Consider the following 21,317-nt stretch of genomic DNA (forward strand, 5'->3'; position numbering starts at 1 on the left):
ACTTATATAGAAGTTTATATTAGTAGGAGAGATATAAGAGTAAACTATGTAGAATAGTTGACGCACATACTACTTTGTTTTAAAAATTAATTCTAACTATGTACAATGTAAATATGACCTAAGATACTCTAATTGACTGTTTGATTCAAACATATCGTGACACTCGGACATGAAGAATAGGATCTAAAGAACACTCTAAATAAGATCTAACCAATAAGAAATTAAAAAAATGGATTGTGCCTAAATAAAAGGACTTCAAATTACTAGAATAAAAACCTAATGTTGCAACTTGGGTCGGGTTTTGCCTGACGAGAAAATAACATGGGCAGGGTTTAGAAAAAATAGGTCATGGGTTGGGTCGGGTTTCATGTTGAAAAACCCGACCCAATCTAGGGTCATAACTGATTTAAAGGGAAAAAAAACGAAACATGATTTTCTTAAATAACATTTATTTTCAAGTATAGCAATATAATTGTTTTCGTTAAGGTGGTCAGGTTAGTGATGTGAAAAAGTAGTTTCCTCCTTGAATTTATGCACTTGACAACTTAAATTTATAGATTTGTGGCGTTAAGATTTGTTTTTTTTTTCCTACCATCGTTGAAATCAATCACCATAAAAACATTAAAAACCAGACCAACCCAACCCAACCCAAGAAACTATCTCGGGTAGGGTCGGGGTTATGAATTTCGGGTTTTCCCATAAAGACCCGACCCCGACCATAAGTTAATCTCGGGTAGCGTAGGGAACCACCCTATTTGAGTTGCAGCCCTATGCAAACCCCCCAATATTAAAAAAAAAAAAAATGGGCGGAAATTAATGCAAACACCCAACCAGTGCATTAATGGAAAACAAGAATCTAAAAGGAAAGGCTCACGCTTAAAGATGATTTCATTGGGCTTCTAGCTTCTGCAAAGATTAAATTACAGACTAAAGACTAAGGAAATTAATTGAGGGAATAAAATAAATAAGGATGTTTCAAAACTCAATTCCTTTGAACGATTTTAACCCTCTAATTTGTGACTGAAAAATATTAATTCTTTACCATTAATCTAAGGGCCAAGCATCACAGGGTTTGAATTTTGTGATGAGATTAGCTTTTGACGTATAGCCCATTAATGGCCAGGCCTAATAAATAAAGGGAAATGATATCAGCACAACCGTGTCTTAATAATTGCACACTGCTTGTCTTTTCTTTTTAAATTGGCTAGTGGGAGCTTTTTGGGAACTGTAATAACCTTTTGAGTCACTATTCAGTTAAAACCGAAATAACCAACCGAACCGAATTTGGTCGGTTATTTCGGTTCGGTTTTTTATGATTCGGTTCTGTTTCGGTTATAGTTTGTACCAATTTCAGTTTTCGGTTTCGGCTTCGGTTTTTGTTAAGAAAATTCGGTTGTATCCGGCTAACCGAATAGTGGCTTTTGCTAAGATACCATTTGCTCTTTTATTTGTCCTCTTTGGTCTTTGCACATTTGCTTGTAGTTAATTTAAAAATGCTTTTGCCTCTTGACAGCTTTTGACTTTTTGAGCACTAATACCATTTCTTGAAAACCATGGGCTAGTTTTCACACCCTCCAACAAACTTATGACAACCCACGTGACTTGTAGTCTTTACCTTCGTTACAAATTTTTAACAAAATTATTTTGCGTGAAATTTCACTTTGGTGCAGAGAAGGGATCTGAGCCACCTTCGTCTCCATGGTTTTGGGTGAGATTTCACTATGGCTTGAAGCCACCTTCGTATTAGTGTAGAGAAGGGATCCGAGCCACCTTCGTCTCCACCCGAGTGCCACCACCACTACTCCTTGCAAATCCGGCGCAACCCCACCTTCTCTGCACATTTTCCGACCACCATCTCCATTTTCAACCACTTTTGCAAAATCCTCCACAACCGCCATATTCCCTAGCCTCCATCTCCACTTATGATTTTAATCTCCACCAAACCATCTTCTTCTCCATTCACCCTCCATCAAACCCACTTTGATTTTCAGTAAGAAGAAATACCAAATGACCCAATCTAATGATTTTCAGTGATTTCGGTTTTCAGTTAAAACCGAAAAACCGATTTCGGTTTTCGGTTTCGGTTCGGTTCGGTTCCTCACCTATGCGGTTTCGGTTCCAATTTTGGGTGACCGAAATATATTCGGTTTCAACTTTTCGGTTTTTTCGGTTCGGTTTTAACCGAATACGCAGCTCTACATATACTTTTACCCACTCATAATTTAATAACAAAAAAATTCGGATCCATAGTATAAAAAGAGAAAGCACTTCCAAAATGGGATTCCTGTGGAAATTTACCCATAACTTGGTCATGTCTAGAGCTCACTTCCTTGTCGTCTTGCATGTGTCACAACATGTTGTTTAGTCTTTATTTTCCGAACGAAAACTTGGTTTTGCTCATAGTTAGCAAAACTCCGTTTTTTTCGCATTTTATTGGTTTGCCTTTTAAAACTCCGTTTAAAACTTCCACAACGAAAAAACTCCGTTTTTTTATAGGCAAACGTTTTAAACACGTTTTTTTTTCGACCAACTCTCCAATCTTACGCCCACCATATTTTGTAAATGACAAAATTCTAAACTCATTTTCTCGTGTTTCTGTTTTTTTTGAACCCGTACAGTATTAAACTCGAATTTTTGCCGTCCCGTTTTTTTCTTGCAAATCATGTTTTGCTTAAGTATGGTTTTGCTAGCAACTCTCCGTAAAAAAAACCTGGGCTTCTAGCAAAATAAATCCATTTTGTAAAAAAAAGGCGAAATCCTATGTTGTTAACACATGTGGAGGGGAGAAGTGAGCTTAAAATCTCCACAAAACTCAAAACAACGCTCCGAAAATGGGGACATCAGTTGGTCAATTTCACTTTCATCTTTATTGCTTCGACCTAGTCCGGTTTTGTCATTGTTTTCTCCTTTGAAGAGGGCCAAACGAATCTTGCAATCCTTAATAGATACCTCCAAAATTATGCACGGCATCCCATGTAGAATGGTAAAAGCAAATTGAATAATAAGAAAATGATTAAAAAAGAAAGTTGGGATTTGCTAAGTCCATCGCAAAAGGCATTTGAGCCTGTCGCATGTCAAACCAGCCACCTCGTGAATGAAGACAACAACTTTTGTCTCATTCAGGAGGTGGGTGGTCTGACATGCATGACAGACCAGCCACGAAATGCCGACGCTAGCAATTCTCAGGAAAATGATATGGAACGATTTCTATACCCACCAAAATTGCCATTTAATTTTCCAAATAAGACAGCAAGAACGCCAAAAACACTAAAGCTCAGCAGAAGGTTTGTTATTTTAAAGAGAGAGAGAGAGAGAGAGAATGGATTTCTCAGAACTATTGTTGTGGGCCTCCCTAGTGTTAACATGCATTCATTTTCTCCATCTTCTTACAAGAAAGGATTCTGGTAAGGTGAAGCTCCCACCAGGCCCTGTCCCTCTCCCAATCGTGGGAAACCTCTTCCAAATCGGTGACAAACCCAACGAGTCACTTGCCGAGCTAGCCAAGAAATATGGCCCTCTAATGACTCTCAGGCTTGGCCGTGTTCTCACCGTAGTTGTCTCCTCTTCCAACATGGCCAAAGAGGTTCTCCAGACTCACGACCAAGCCTTTGCAGGTCGAACTGTTCCAGACGCAGTTCGAGCACTTAACCACAACAAGGCTTCGATGGTCTTTCTTCCCCCAAATTCTTATTGGAGAAAACTCCGCATGATTTGCACCACACAGATTTTCACTACTCAGAAGCTTGAGTCAAGCCAAGTGCTTAGACACCAGAAAGTACAACAGCTCGTTGCCCACATAGGCAAGAATTGTGTCATGGGTGATTCGGTGGATATCGGTCGAGCCGCTTTCGCTTGCACCCTTAATATGTTATCCAACACAGTCTTCTCTGTTGATTTGGTTGATCCTGATTCAGAATCTGCACAAGATTTCAAGGATACAGTGTGGAATATAATGGAAGAAGTTGGAAAGGCCAACCTTTCAGACTACTTCCCGTTTCTTAGGTCAATAGATTTGCAAGGAATAAGGCACCGAACGGCGGCAGTTTATAGGAAAGTCCATGTGGCTTTCGATGGATTGATTGAACAACGTCTACTTTCTAGGGCCTCATCAAAGTCTCCGAGGATGAATGATTTTCTCGATGTGCTTCTGGACCACAAGGAAAATGATGACAAGTTTGCTATCAATGACCTACTACTGGTACGTTTTGCAAACGGTTTATTTATTTATCGGAATGAGATGATCTAGTCTTGGATCCTTAGATCATAGTTAGCTAAGCGTGATTAGGCAAAAAGAATAAAGTGTTGGAGAAGGAGAGGGGGGCCTCATTCGCCACTTTCTTTTCGATTTATCGTGTGAATCATTTTGACTCGGTGGTTTGGTGACAGTACTGTCAATGAATCTGACTTTTTTTTGGCCTTGAGTGGGGGAGGGTAAAGGTTCAAGTTTAATAAGGTAAGAGTAGACCTGGCAAAATGGGACCCATACCCGCAGGTACACCCGGCCCGCAGGGGTACGGGTACCAATTTCATTACCCTCGGAAAAAAAACCCGCACCCATGACCCACGGGTGGGTCTGGGTCGGGCGTTGGTGCCTGCGGGTTACCCACCATTCGGTTTTCAACTCTTTATTCTTTAGGCCTAATCACTAAAAGTAAAAAATAGACTATGTGGGTGGGCCAACAAAACAAGTCAAAGCAATCAGACTATGTGACTGGTATCTTTGGTTGTACCAAAACAAACACTTGTTAAAGTAAATGAAAAATTGTATGATGAATGAGCATGTGCTCATCATCCCATCCTTGATATTTGATCCAACAGCAGCTGACTTGTTAAGAAGCTGCTGTTGGAATAAATATCAAGGCTTGTACATCCATCGTACCACCTTTATGTGTTCATACACCCATTCATCATATAATTTCTTTTGGTAAATATATATATAATTTCTTCTTTAAATTTGCCGGGTTATCCGCAGGTATACCCGTACCCGCCCGGGTGGGTACCGAGTTCATGAAAGGCTACCCGTACCCGCGCCGGTATTTCTTACCCGTACCCGCACGGGTTGTACTCGTACCCGCACGGGTTACTCGTTTGCCAGGTCTAGGTACGAGGAATGCAAGATTCATAGTTGCCCTTGCAAAAAAGGGAGCAAATTAAGGGCACCCCAATTGGTCAAATTCCACTAACGTCACTCTTGAGTCTAGACTCCCTCATAAGGTATTGTTTGAAAAAGAAACACAAGAAAACATAAATGATTTTGCGCTTAAGTGTTTTGATAAACATGCCCTCGCACTTGTTTGTCGTGTAGTATTTAAAGGGATGTGAGAGGTTATTATGGTTCTCAAAAAGCTCTTAAAGCCCTTTAAATACTACACGACAAACAAGTGAGCGCATGTTTATCAAAACATTGGAGCGCTGAAATCATTTCCCTTAAAATTTTGTCATTTACAAAGTATAGGGGTAAAGTTGGAAAGTTGGCCAAAAATTGTGTTCAAAACATTTTAAACGCTTTTAAACATTTTCTTCGAAAAAAAGGAGTCTTGTTATTGTAAAAGTTTTAAATAAACACCATTTTATTGTAAAAGTTTTAAATGATTGTTTAAAAAAAAAAACATTTTTTGAACTCTATGTCACAAATTAAAATTTCTAATTATTTAATTTATTTATTTGTAAATTATTGAGAAAGTTCCTTGAAAATTGTGTTATCTTGGAGAAACAACTTTGGAATGGCTCCATGTTGATATTTCTAGTCAAAATGGTGTTGTACGACGAAAAGGATCAAAATGTCCTATTCTTCTTCTTAATTTTGATGTTTCTTCACCGTCACCGTTACGACAATGCTGCAACTATAAGAGGAAGAAAAAGAAGAAGAAGAAGAGGAACAAAAAGAAGGAGAAGAGAAAGAGGAAGATGAGGATGAAGAGAAAGAAAAGAGGAGGAAGAAGAAGGGAAAAAAAGAACTGGAAAAAATGGAAGACTTTGGAAAAAATTGAAGACGTAGAAAAAATTATTAAAAAAAAGAGAGGAGGTAGAAGGGGGATTTATTTTTAAAGGCTTTTTCTCTCTTTCTCAATTCTCTCTCTTCTCTCTATCGGTAATGACACCCCCTACTAGGGTTGCAACTCGGGTCAGGCAGGTCAGGTTTTTGAGAACCCTACCCTACGCAACCCGAGAAATTATATCAGGTCGGGTCAACCTGAGCTTTCAGTGGGAAAACCCTAGATTTGTAAACCCAATCCTACCTGAGATAGTTTCTCGGGTCGGGCTGGGTTGGTCGGGTTTTTAATGTTTAGCGAAGGATGGACTAATTTTTCAAAATTGTAGAAAATAACAAATCTTCACACACAAAATCCCTTAACGGATTTATTTTAAGTCATCAAGTGCATAAATGAATAAATTTAAGAAGGAAACTAAATTTTTAGATAACAAACTTAATTACCTTAATGAAAATATTTATAACAATATTTTGGAAAACTAATATGTTGCGTTATTCAAGAGATATTTAAGAATTCATAATATGCCTATAAGAGCCGGGTTTCGGGGTTTTTTCTTTTAATCCGACCCAACGCAAGACCCATGATTTTTAAACCCGACTCAGGTTATTTTCGGGTTGGGTTGTTGTGGGTCGGGTTTCAAGTTGCAACCCTTCCCCTATCACCTGACAACCATACACCACTATTCTCCGAGGTAAGTTCCAATGCTTTTCTTGTCCATGATGACTACTTTTTCCACTACTCTCCGAGTATATGCAGCGCAACAAGAGACCTTCTCTTTCAAATTTTAACTTCTCTAATTAGCTGTATTCTTTTGGGAATATAGAGAAAGACGGATTTCACAACACCGGAAAATCCTCTTCTCAAAAAGTGAAACCAAAGTTTACACTACCCCAAGAACAATAACCAAAAGAGAAGAAGAACAATCACCACAAGATGTAATCCAATATATATGATGGAAAAACACAATACAAGACAAGAACAAAAAAAGAAGAAGAAAGCTTCAAAACCAAGCTTGCACACAAGAGAGCTTCAATGGAGGTCTAGGTAGTGGAGAATCTCTGCAAAAGTGAAGTAATGAGAATTAGGCTTAGTGAAGGAAAAGTAAAGTGAAGTAATAGCTTTGGTAGGAGATAGTGGGGATGGGAAAGTGGGGACTTTAATGCTAGGATAGTGGGTTTAGAGTTTCAAGTAGGGTTTGAATTTGAAATAGGAAGTAGTGGGAAAAGTTGTAGCAAACATGTGTGGCTCACACATGCGCAAGCTAGGCCAACAAAAGACCAAAATGCCCATGGACACAAAATACATATTTGTCCTCACTACATTTCTCATAATAAAAATAAAATAAAGCAACCCAAAAATTACACTTTAAAAATTAACACTCCCCCTTAAAGTGACTTTTTGGAAACTACTCCAAGCTTACCCCGAAGTAGCTCAAATGGTCCTTTGGAAAGTGACTTGGTAAAGATGTCGGCAATGTTCACTTTGCTCCTCACTTCATCTACTCCAATTGTACTATCTAACACCTTTTCACGAATGAAATGATGCTCGATCTCAATATGCTTTGTTCTTGCATGTGTGGACCCCGATCCTGAGGACGAGTGCGGCGGGACGCGAGATCCCTCCTGCAATCCTCTAAGATCTCCACAACGGAAGAGAGCTCTACCAGGGAACTCTCGAAACGGATGCCACCCTCACAGCATAGCATGAGTGGCGATATAAAAAGAAAGAGATACATCCTGATCCGGAGCCAGGGCTCGAAACCAAGACATACCTGAAATAAACTCAGAGTCGCCATCCATGGACACGCCATGGAACCAAAACAAATGCTCTGTTTGCAATGGATAACCAGAGATACGAAAGGTCCGTGCCTGATGACGAATGGAGAAGGTCCGAAGAGCGCCCCCAATTCGCCCGAGTGCGAACACTTGGTCTCTTATGCCATTTATTTATTAACTTCAAAGAAGTTTGGGTAAAAATCATGTGAAATGGGAACAATCCTCAGGAGTCGTCTACCTAAGCATGCATTTCCTGAGGATAAAGACAATAAACACCCATAAAATAAAATGAAAGATGTGTCGCCTAATGATTGCTAGGTTATGAGTGACATACCTAACTGGTGTCTAAATTCTGGTGGACGAACACATGCATGCTACAACTACAGGTATAAGGTCTGCACAAGAAAGTAAGAAAACACAACAAAATATACAATATAACAACACAACAAATCCTAAGACTCTAAACGATTTAGCCCGAGTCATCGGATGGTCTGATATTCATCCAAAGAAGCCTACGTATCCCCGCCTCCACGAGAATCAAGGCAACGTAGTTCTTCGCGTCTATTCTAAGCTAGGATGCCTAAGACACCTAGACCTCTATCTCAGACTCGATCTAAAAGACCAGACTAGTTATTAACGCTTCTTGAACGATTATTTAGGTTTCAGTGAATTGTAGATTTTAGGACACCATATATGCCCTAGCTAAATGCAGGTTAGCCCTAAGCTAATGCAGGTGGTTCCTACAACCTATGTGTAACTAGACTGTGCGTCCTAAGGAAAACAATGGGATCACTAACGCATCTTAGACCTAGTCATCAGTCGGCGATGTGACCGGACGGAGGCGCTCCTATAACTCTAGGACAAACCCCTAACTCTAAAACAAGCACACAACAAACAAACAGTCAAGCAACCTAGCAAAAGAAAAAAAACTAACTCTAAAACTCTCTATCTAGGAGAAACACCTAACTCTAGAAGAAGATCTTTTGAAAACAAGATTAGAAAGGTTGCTTATTCAAAGAAAAAGATTTTAAAATGTTATTTACAAAAAGTTTGGCTGGACTTGGGATGTAAATCCCGAGCTGCGCTACGTACCTCGTGGGAGAGGATCAAGCCAACGTAGTTCGAAACGAACTCTCCTAACTAATACTTCTAAAACACTCAACACTTTAAGCTTTTTTAAGATTTTTCGAATGTTTTTGAGTTTTAAAAATATTTAATGTTTTGGGATTTTTTAAATGCTTTAATATGTTTTTGGATTTTAATTGTTTTCACCCTTTGAGTCAAAGACTTAAGGGAAATACACAAAGCAAAACCCTAGGGCTAAACCTTAGGGCAAATAGGGGAAACCCCTAAACAAATAACACTATCAAAAGCAAAGGTAAACGAATCAAAGATTCTCTAATAACACTCCTAAAAGGACAAATGAGTCAAAGACTCTCTAATAAAATCACCCAAAGGACGAATGAGTCAAAGACTCCCCGACAAGATCAATAAAGACAACTAGTTCAAAGACTCTAATAACACTATCTAAAGGACGAGCGAGTCAAAGACTCTCCAGCAAAATCAACCAAAGGACGAATGAGTCAAAGACTCTCTGAAAGAAACAGAAACATGATTCAAAGACGCTCTAAGAGAGAAAACACGAGGGAAAGACTCCACTGACAACAACTAAAGGATATACGAGTCAAAGACTCTCTAAAAGATGGAAACACGAGCCAAAGACTCCAGAAACACCGACTAAAGGATATACGAGTCAAAGACTCTCTAAGAGATAGAATCACGAGTCAAAGACTCCAAAAACACCGACTAAAGGATAAATGAGTCAAAGACTCTCTAAAAGAGAAAGATTGAGTCAGAACTCTTTAATAACAACACCTGAAAGACAAATGAATCCAAGACTCTCCTACAACACTACTGAAAAGACAAATGAGTCAAAGACTCTCTAATAACGCCACCTAAAAGGCGAATGAGTCAAAGACTCTCTAATAACACTATCTAAAGGATGAATGAGTCAAAGACTCTCTAATCAAGGCTGACTCCTATGCGAATGGACTATTGACTAAGGAGAAGCTTACAAGCAAAAGGAATAAGAGATCTCATGCACATTTGGCAAAGGTAAAAACATCCAGCCGGGCCGGACAGCTACCTAGCCCTCAGGGTGCAACAAATGTGCAACCCAATACCCATAAGGGTAGGGGTATGAAGCCAAGCCGAGTAGGGTGTTCTTCCAAAACCAAACGGCGCACAAAGAGGAGGTTTAGCAAGAGAATGAGACCGGGCGGGTCTAAAAGGAAATAAGAGACTTTGTGCATATTTGGCAAAGGTAAAAACATCCAGCCGGGCCGGACAGCTACCTAGCCCTCAGGGTGCAACAAATGTGCAACCCAATACCCATAAGGGTAGGGGTATGAAGCCAAGCCGAGTAGGGTGTTCTCCCAAAATTAAAAAGCACACAAAGAGGATTAACGAGAGAATGAGACCGGACGGGTCTCCCAAACACACAAAGATGGGCTCTAAGCAACCTTATCATTGCCCTTGCAAAGGGGGAAGCAAGGCTAAGACAACTAATTGACCAAATTGATCTCTAATTAACAAAGGAACAAACTGAAGTACAACCTCAGAGAGGATTCTACAAATGAGGCTTGCCTTCAAAGGAGGATTGCCTAACGAGACAGAGTATGTCTCCTAGTACAGGTTATAGTAACTAAAGAAATCTAACAGAAATCTAAAAGACTGTGCTAGTCTAATCAAAGAGAGAGGAAAATGCTACCAGATAATCGCAAATTTCAATCAATTATTATAAAAACAAATCAAATATCAGCAAAATATGATCTACAACTAAAGAGTGCACAATCTGTAATAATAGCAATCATACAATGATAAACAATATTAATTAGTCCAGACCAGCCGCTGGATAGCCTAACAAAGCAAGAAACAACATTAAACACTTCTATGCCCAACCACAAGTACCACTGCCCCAATATGGGGGTGAAATCAGATGATGCTAAAGTAATCATCTGATATCACAAATACACAGGATAATATTTCTATGCCCGCCTTGAGATCAGACAGTACTCATGTCGATAATATCGAATAGAGTAGTCATCTGATCTCCTTCTTTCCTAAAACAATTTATTTAAATAAAAGACAAGTGTATGAACCTTAAGAGAGTCTCACCTGAGCAGTCCATTTATTATCATCTTCAAAGCCTAACTCAAAGATTAGTACAAGAGAAGAATATATATAAAAAAGAAATCAAAAGATTATGATAATTCTAATTCATACAAATTGTAGTGCGTAACAGGGGGCATATCTGAAAGGTTGAGTAGGCCTACTAAACAAGAGAGGGGAGCGCTACTTAGATTGAGCGAGTCCCCTAAAGATGAGCTTGGGCTAGCGCCTTCATCGCCCTTTCAAGAGAAAGGGTCATCTAAGATTTAAAGGTACCTGAAAGGAGAAGAAGAGAGAAGAGGGTACTACCACAACCAGGTAAGTCCCTCTAATGATGGGCTTGGGCTAACGCCTTCATCGCCCTTTAGAAGAAAGGATCTATGGTTTATGGACTCCTTCACAAATCTAAACAAATTTGCCTTGTTAACGGCTTCATTAAAAAAATTCTTTAAAATTCAAGCAAGATCAGAAACAATTATTAGAATATCTAGCACGATCTCCGTCGGGCTAAAGGCATCGAGCAGCTTTCCCATTCCGCTTGGATCCAACAGTCTATCTATTATAAGATGCGGGACCAGCGAATGGCAACCTGTTATTTTAGCGAGAAAGGTACTGGTCTAGCCAATTCTACTAACTCCACATACTCCAAGCAGCAGATACTACAAGCTGGCAACCTTACCTCCATAAGGATTTGAACATCATGAGACACTTTTAGCTCAATTGCTTTCACCATCAAGCCCACTCTAGCATCTTAAAATCTTCAAATGTACTTTAGAGATCAAGTCAAAGATGAGAATAACATTTTTTTTTTCCTAAACAAGACACTAGGAAACCAGAAAGACAATGACTTATTGAAGAAACTGTCCACACAATACCCACAAGTGACAACCCAGATTGGTCTTTCAACTCATCCGCTCCTTGAGGGTTGCCCTTCCGAAGGCCATCAAACAATAAACTAAGGAGAACGAACATAAATTCTTCTGAAATAAAATGAAATTCTTGAACCCAAGCAGAGAACTCTACACAACACTTACATGTATATGCCATTCAGATAATAAATTTCAAAGAAATCTATATCAAATGGAACTATGACAATTTCATTTTGACAAATCCATATCGAAATTAAACCAATCGTATTGCAAATTCAAGAGAGGAAAATATATATAAATAATTTTGCACTCATTTTTCTGATAAAAGAAAATAAAAATACCTGAGAGTGCTTTAACTTTATCTAAGCTTGAAAATTTGATTTCCTTTGTGGCTCGGTCCAACAATTTTATAGCTAATTCCAGATTCTCGGAGAAGATTTAAGAGGTTAGGGTTTGATGAAGCGGAATTTAGATCGGAAAAGAGATCGGAAATGTACACGGCCAGGAAATGGATGGAGAATGGGGGCTATCGGATTTCTCTCTCTCTTTCTTTCATATTTTCAGATCTAAAATCTCAGATCTGAGATTTCTCTTTTATAGACAAATTTACAGAGGGAAATCGGCTCCAAGAAGAAATAGAGGTGAGAGATCGGAGCACGGCCGGAGGATTGGAGATCGAAAAATGAGATGAACTCACTGGAGAAAATGGAGGCCGGAGAAAAGGAATTTAGACTGTGAATCTGCCGGAGAGGGAGGTGGATCGGAGCACGGCCGGAGGATTGGAGAAGATCGGAGAGGGATCGGAGCAGAAAAGGTTGCCGGAAAAGGATCAAAGAAGATGGATCGATGATCGGAGAGATTGCCGGAGAGGGATCTTTGCCGGAGAAGAATCGGAAAGATTGCTGGAATCTTGACCGAAGAAAGAGAAATCCGATCGGAGATTGACGGCTCGATTAATCGACGAGAAGAAGATGAAGGAGATCGGAGGTGAGAGATCGAGGAGGTAAAAATGAGAGGGGTTTTAAAGAAATGGAGAAGAAGAAGGTGGAAAGGAAAGTGAAGATCGGATCTGTGGAATTTTGACCAGAGGCTCTCAATTTTCGCCGGAAATTAATCGGAATTCGGTGATGATCGCATCGGAGAAGAAGAAAGGAAACCAGGGTTTCATGAATTTCTCCCTTCTCCCTCTCCAGCTCTCTCCCTTTCTATATTTCCAGCTAAAAATGGGAAATCCCTGCCCCTCTCCCGATTTTTTTCATCATTTTTTTTTTATATCTAAATCATGGGTGCTGATATTGGCACTCCACCTTTGGATAAGGCGCACGAACTGCTAGTTGCCCCCCGCCCGCTTTGTCTTATTAGCCAAAAGACAATATTCGGCTATTTTTCAAGAAGACACCCCCCGTCTAGGATAATTTGCCCCCCCTTCTGCATTTATACTACGACACTGACTCGGTCCGTTCGTAGGGCAAACCAACTCGGATTTCGACGAAATTTTACAGGGACCTATGGGGGACCTTAACCTAGCTTAGGGTGTAATTTGAGACCCTAACTCACTGGTTTGGCGAGGTTTCGCACCAACAACACGAACTTGGGTCCGGTCAAAATGGGGTGTCTACAGCATGACAAACCGGATTTGTGGCAAGTTTGAGCGCACTTTGGTTGTCACCAAGAATAGTCGTCGCCTTGTGGATAAGTAAATGGACATCTTCAATCAACCTCCGCAACCAAACACATTCTTGAGACGCTGTGGTACCCGATCCCGCGAGAGGGGTGTGGGCGCGAGCCGCCGCGCGCTCTCTCTTGGTCTCTCGTAACCACGCGATTGGCGTGTGCATTTTATGATTGATTTGAATTCATCTTTCATGTGAACTTGGGATCACTAAGGCAATCCGAATTCCACACGAAAGAGACTGACAGAGTCGCCACCTAGATGTGAGATCTAGGACCCGTAATTAACCAGAAATCTAGACTCGCTACCTGGTTACGAGAATGGAAGGTATGGGGAGTTATCCGCCACATGCACCATTCCTGCCCGATAATCGGTCTTCGATTCCAAAAGCTAACTCTTTTAAATTTATTTTAAATGGCTCATTCAACTCTATGTTAATGTGCGAACTAAGTGACATGCATCCTAGAATCTAATTTCAATGTGAATCCTAGATGTGTATCTTGATTTATTAATTTGTCTGGATTCAATCTAAGTGACAGTTCTCCTAGAATTCTAATTTCATGGAAAATCCTAAGTGATTTAATTAAGCATTTACAAGAAAATTAATATACAAAACACCACAATTTGTTTGTGGTGCCGACTCGCGGGTGGTATGCCATCAGACATCCAAGCTGCCTACGTACCCAAGCCTCACTGGGATCAGAGTCGACGTAGTTCGGTGCACCTAAGCTAAGTTACATATGCCTAACTCAACTAAGACACCGACCTAGACGGGATTGACTGTTTCAACAGTTTTAGGAGAAGTTATTTAATTCAAGTTGAGGATTTTATTATCTTAGGATTTCATCGAAGATGCTATATGATTCTTATCTAAATGCAAGTTGTCCCTTAGACTAATGCAGGTTAGCCTACATCCTAGTTAACTAGGCTTGTCCTAGGGAAAGATCGGGTGACTAGTGTAACTAGACCTATGGCACGGTTGCTATACATAGCAAACGTCCGTGATGAGGCTGGACTCCTAACTCTAGGACTCCCTAAAACTTAGGACACGACACGACACCAGTGTTCCTAAAGTGGGCTCTAATGGTTCTTAAGACGGAAACCATAATCCAATGGTTCCGAGAGACACAAGACAAATCGATTTAAATTCTCGAGGTTAATGAATTTTAGATTTCAAGGATTTTCAGTTTTTGGACATTCAAGGATTACCAATGGTTCTAGGGTTCACCAGTTTCGGCCCAGGATAGCATCCAAGGAAGGGAATCGTGCGCTCTTTCCTTGCGCAATTTAATACTTAGGTTATAGCATCTTATTGCCTGGCATATCTCAGGATTTTCGTGGACAGTGAACCTCGGAGCCAACAACGTGCTATAGCTTAAGTATTCAAATTGTCAAAGATCGGTTGCAATTGGGATACGATTATGGATGCATTGGCCATTTTTCCAGGGAAATCTAAAGATCCTAAGATTTCTGTTTCAATGGATTAAGGATTTAACATATGACAAAGATTTAAGGTTCTTTAGAGATTTTCAGGTGATTTTCAATTAATTTCGGATTTTCAATGGATTTTATCAATTTTAAGCATATGAGTGATTTTACAAGTGAAATTGTTGCAAACGAATTCGAAATGAGTTGAAACTTATACAGAAGCAAGATATGATGAGATGTAGCTTGCTGGAAGATTTTTACAGATTTTTACATTAAGCTCATATTTAATTTTGATTTAACAATTAATTGACCAGATTGCAAAAATAACACAGAAACTACTAGAAATAGAAATCTAAATTCCATGAAATTTCTACATTAGTAAGATATAAGTGAAATTAGCATGCTGTGAGATTTTCATGAATTTAAAAAACTATTTACTATCAGTTTCGGATTTTTCAATTGTTAGACCAGATTATGAATTAACACTACATCCCATGTAAAACAAGATCCAAAGTAATTGAAACTTTTATAGAAGCAAGAAATTTGAAATATAAGACTACTGTAAAAATTTTAAGAATTTTCTTTGTGATCTGATGTCAGTAAAAATTCCCCCAAAATCTGCTGATTTTCAAAGAAAGCATAAAATTATATACCAAACAAAATCCAAAAATTCTCACAAATTCATGGTAGAATGTATCATTATCATATTATTTTCCCACGAAATTTCATTATTTTTGGAATCTGTTTAGTATAACGTTTAGTTTTCTTTGTTAAAAATCATGCAAAAATCCGAAAATATACCAAATAATTCTAAAAAAATTCCGAGAACGGTGTACCTACCTGTGATCGAAATCCTCGCCGAATCCGAGAGCCGAAAAACTCGAAAATCCCGCCTCCGTGCGATCGCTTCCGCTTTCTTTCTCTTTTTTCTTCTTTTTTTGTTTCTTTTTCTTCTTTTCTTGTTTCTTTTTCTTTCTTTTTTTCTTTTCAACCCCACATAGCCACTTTGTTAGAACTCATGATAGAAGAGAAATGAGTTCTCCTTCTTACTCACCCTCATTGAACCATTTATAGCAAAGGAATGGGAGGGTGGTGGCCACCATTGTGGACTTATTCCATGGTAGGTGGCCACCATTGTGGACATATTCCATGGTAGGTGGCCACCATTGTGGACATTGAATTTTGACATGTGTGTGGCCCCATGCATGTTTTTTTAAAATCCTTTTGAGTAGGTAAAAGATAACCCAAGTGGGTCCCATATGTGACCAAATTCCCAATTGTGCATAAAATCATATGCCCCACTCCAAAGTATGATCGGAACCGTTCATTTGATGGGCAACAATGTGATTTAATTTGTGCTCCGCTAATCAATCCTATGGGCTGATCCAAGCCATCCAATAGATCAAAATGTGAATATGTTACCCCATTTTTAAATCACTCCCATTTGATGATCCGAACCGTCCATTTGATGGGCGACAATTGATGATCTTGACCGTTCAAATAGTGGGCTGCGATGTGATTTAATTTGTGCTCCACTAATCAATCCTATGGGCTGATCCAAACCATCCAATAGATCAAAATGTGAATATGTTACCCCATTTTTAAATCACTCCCATTTGATGATCCGAACCGTCCATTTGATGGGCGACAATTGATGATCTTGACCGTTCAAATGGTGGGTCGCAATGTAAATTGGTTGTGCCCCCTTAAATCATTCCTCTATGACGATCCAGACCATCCAATTGATGGGTCCCCTACCTAAGTAGGTTGTGTCCTCCTAAATCATTTCAATGGGCTGATCCGAGTAACTCAACCTGATGATCGTAACAAAATTGGTTGTTAAAACGACTTCTCTGAGATCTTGACCGTTCTCTTGATGATCATCTTTAGGTGTTGGATCGAAGTAGGTTCAAAACTCATTTTTCACTAAAACAATGCGCGGGCCACCCTGTTTGATCCAAATCTAAACAAATGCTCAAGACGGGCCCATCAATCGGATCCAAATTCTCTCTTGCTCGGATTCTTGGGAATAACCTTTCTCAACAATTATCAGGACGACACAAAACATGACAAAAATAACCAAAAAGATCGAGAAAACAAGAGGAGCGGACACGGGAATGGAAAACACTAAAGGAGACTGATAACAAGAACACTAACTTCTTTGTTGATTAAAACAAAACAAAATGGGGTGTCTACAGATGCCCCTCTTTGGTAGAGATGACGTAGTCATTGAATACCAAAGTTAAAAATGACAGAACCATTTTGCGTAGCTTTAATCGACAAAGGACTCTACACAAAACGGAACCGACGCAAACATTTACTACCTAATGCAAGACCCTAAACGAAGTCCTAGAATTGGAATGCAATAAAAAAAATCCCGCTGCGGTGCCGCTCACAAACGGGCAACGAGAGAATGAGATACCGCTCACAAGCGGGCTCAAGGAGAAGACGAGACCATTCGCAAATGGACTCGAGAAATGAGGCACCGTTCACAAACGGGTTCAAAGAAAAGACGAGACCATTCACAAATGGACTCGAGAAATGAGGCACCGTTCACAAACGGGCTCAAGGAGGACCTGAGACCATTCACAAATGGACTCAGAAAATGAGACACCGTTCACAAACGGGTTCAAGGAGAAGACGAGACCATTCACAAATGGACTCGAGAAATGAGGCACCTTTCACAAAAGGGCTCAAAGAGGACCTGAGACCATTCACAAATGGACTCAAAAAATGAGACACCGTTCACAAACGGGTTCAAGGAGAAGACGAGACCATTCACAAATGGACTCGAGAAATGAGGCACCTTTCACAAAAGGGCTCAAAGAGGACATGAGACCATTCACAAATGGACTCAGAAAATGAGACACCGTTCACAAACGGGTTCAAGGAGAAGACGAGACCATTCACAAATGGACTCGAGAAATGAAGCACCTTTCACAAAAGGGATCAAAGAGGACATGAGATTTTTCGTAGGATTTGAATTTTTTTTTGAAGTAAGGATTTGGATTTGCTAAATTTTTTTATTTTTGGAAAATGAGGTACCGTCCGTAAACGGGCTCAAGGAGAAGACGAGACCATTCACAAATGGCCTCGAGAAAAGAGGCGCCGTTCACAAACGGGCTCAAAGAGGACATGAGATTTTTCGTAGGATTTGAATTTGACGTAAGATTGGATTTGTTTTTTATTTTTTTTTTGAATTGGGATTTGATTTGATGAATTTTTTATTTTTTGGAAATGAGGTACCGTCCGTAAACGGGCTCAAGGAGAAGACGAGACCATTCACAAATGGCCTCGAGAAAAGAGGCACCGTTCACAAACGGGCTCAAAGAGGACATGAGATTTTTCGTAGGATTTGAATTTGACGTAAGATTGGATTTGATGAATTTTTGATTTTTCAGAAATAAGGCACCGTCCACAAACGGGCTCAAGAAGGACATGAGACCATTCACAAATGGACTCAGAAAAATGAGACACCGTTCACAAACGGGTTCAAGGAGAAGACGAGACCATTTACAAATGGACTCGAGAAAAGAGGCACCGTTCACAAACAGGCTCAAAGAAACAAGATAGCTTTGATTGATGAATTCAACAACGAAGAATTTAGAGATTTTTCATGAACTTGAATTTGACATAGGATTGGATTTGATGAATTTTTGATTTTTCAGAAATAAGGCACCGTCCACAAACGGGCTTAAGGAGGACATGAGACCATAAATGGACTCAGAAAAATGAGACACTGTTCACAAACGGGTTCAAGGAGAAGACGAGATCATTTACAAATGGACTCGAGAAAAGAGGCACCGTTCACAAACGGGCTCAAAGAAACAAGATAGCTTTGATTGATGAATTCAACAACGAAGAATTTAGAGATTTTTCATGAACTTGAATTTGACATAGGATTGGATTTGATGAATTTTTGATTTTTTGAACTTAATGAAATCGGGGATGTTATAGATCGTGCCTGACAAAGATATCGGAAACTAGGACTTTGACGAATGATGAAACGGCAAACCTTAGGAACGAAGAACCATTACTAACAAGAATGGATCAGAAACACTTTTATGAAACTTCAACAAGATTTTTCTCAAAGAGACTGCTGGTCTTGTCTTCTGGGGATTTTGATAACTGAAACCTTGAAGAAGATATTTGAGATTGGTAATCTAGAACAACGGCTCTCTTGGATATAATCAAACTAACTGGAAGGAAATTCTGAATTTTAGCGGTTCATCTTTCTGAGAAATTGGCTCAACCATCTTTGCATCTGAGGTTCTTCCAAGCTTAAGGTGCCTTCCTGGGGTATGATCTTTTTACGGAAGCTGGGCTTTCTGATGTTTCTACTTCTGAATTTTTCTGAGCTGATCTTCTTTGAAATGAAGTTGTTTGACTAAATTCTCGAGCTCTTTCAGGTATAATTGCAGGGAGCTGCCTAGGCCTGGCCTCCTTCACCAAGACAGTTACATCATTTGGACATAGGAACGACAATTGACTCTTTCTAAAGAGAAAACTTAGATGAAAGGCACTACTCAAAGGATTGAGCAGCCCTGAAGGAGTGAACTTAGAATAATAAAGATTGACTGACTATACTGACAAACATAGTGATGCTTCTGACTTAGTTAATGTTTTGTTTGGTAAGTCTATCCTTGCAAGGAATAGTTTTTCAATTGGTAAACACCGGACTTCTTCCTCGAAACAGTAATGCCTCAAGAATTTAATTACGACCCCTAAGATTGCTTAGCTTCAATGCCCCCAGTTTTGAGGATATCACTTGAATTTGCTTGAACTTCAGTTGATCTTCAGTCTTGATACCGGCTGTAGCCTTCTTATAATGATTCTCTTACCGTGACCAAGTCACCTCTTCAGGGTTTTTAACTTGGCGGACCGCGCTAGCCTTAACTTTTGCCTGAACCACCTTTCTAGGTTTTCGATCCAGCAGGCTATCCCCTTAGCTTTTGCCTAAGCCGCCCTTTCGGGTTTTCAACTTAGCAGGGGAATGATCTTAAATTTTGCCTAGACCGCCCTTTCAGGTTTTCAGTCTAGCAGATCTTCAAACTCCGTTATTTTTCTTATTCATCATCATTTTATTTTTTTATTGTATCTCAGGACCTAGCTCATTAGTTCTGAACACCAGAAGGACTTTTATAGGTAAGATAGGGCTTTTCAAAGAATGGCTTAAGGCTCAACAAAGATTTCGACCGAACCTGTGAACAGGTCGCCTACATATCCCAAGGTAGGAATCAGGTCGTGTGTAGTTCAGGGCGAATGCCCCTAGTTTGAAGATAAATTGTTTGATTTTTTTTTCCTTTTTTCTTTTCTTTCTGGAACAATTAACTTCTCTTCTTTTGGAACTTGTCCCTCTCTTTTTTTTTTTTGAAAGGATTGAATTTCTTTTCCTTTTTGAATCGACCGAACTCGGTTCAACCGAGTTGCCTACGTACCCCAGTATAGGGATCAGGTCTCGCGTAGTTCGGGGAAATGCCCCTGGTTTGATGGGTTTTCAAGAAAATTTTACTCAGGCTCGAAGGGTTTGCAATCGGTATTCTTTTGACGTTGGGTTCTGATTTTGGGATTTATTCGGCCAAAGGAGGCCTTCTGATGTTCAAATTGGGAATCGATCTAGGTTACTAGAGTCCCTCTGGTACTGATTATTTTTTTTTCTCTTTTGTTTTTTTTTTTCGCGGAGTTTGACGGCATTTCCAGGTAAGAGATAATGGATCTTCTTCTTTCAAGATTCTAATACGTGCTTTTGACTTTCATAGAGCGAAACTTGTTCTTTGACATCCTCCATCTATGGATTCGTACTCTCGATATCTGATGATCACTTTTCATTGTTTGCTTTTGAACTTTTCATCTTGAATTTGTTGGCTTTATGAATTTGAGAACCAAGGTCATTGATTGGAAATATGAAAGTTGTTTCCACTCTATGCCCCTTGTATAGCATATATCTTCTCACTTTCTTCATATTCTTTGAGCTTTCCATCTATGTCTTGCCCCTGGTATCGGTTGTAGCTTTTCTAGACAATCTTCTTATTCTTGAAATAATTTTATCAATTCTTCACACTCTTTAGAGGGTAATGTATTTTCAATCGGCATTTACTGGATCAAGGTTTTAGTGCCAGTGTTTACCACTTCAATTTCATCTTTGAAAGGCTGAGATTGGCGCTCCTCCTCTTGTTCAAGTAATTGCTGTGACTCAAGTGGAGTTTCGTCAATTTTGTCCTCATTTGAGGAGGGAGTCTTACTTTAAGATCAGAAGCATACTTAAGAAACAGACACAAGTGAACTATTGAAACTTGGAATTTTATTTAAAGGAAAGGCTGTTACATCTGACGACCTATCCTGAACATGCTCAGGATTCACAACTCTGAATAAAGAGAAAAGCAAACGATAACTTGCCTGGACTAGGCAT

At 39.5% G+C, this 21,317-nt stretch overlaps 1 protein-coding gene across 1 annotated transcript in view; it reads left to right on the plus strand.

The window, feature by feature from the left end:
* The first annotated feature begins 3,236 nt into the window (after positions 1-3,236).
* LOC143877447 (geraniol 8-hydroxylase-like) overlaps positions 3,237-21,317 on the plus strand; it is a 29,615-nt gene continuing 11,534 nt past the window's right edge. The window contains exon 1 of the mRNA XM_077379489.1: positions 3,237-4,198. Within this exon, the coding sequence (XP_077235604.1) occupies positions 3,320-4,198 (879 nt within the window). The 5' untranslated portion in view covers positions 3,237-3,319. The remainder of the gene's footprint in view (positions 4,199-21,317) is intronic.

Source organism: Tasmannia lanceolata, unplaced genomic scaffold (assembly GCF_043159265.1).
Source record: "Tasmannia lanceolata isolate RefF3 unplaced genomic scaffold, GAP_Taslan_0.1 ptg000005l, whole genome shotgun sequence".
NCBI classification, from domain to species: domain Eukaryota; kingdom Viridiplantae; phylum Streptophyta; class Magnoliopsida; order Canellales; family Winteraceae; genus Tasmannia; species Tasmannia lanceolata.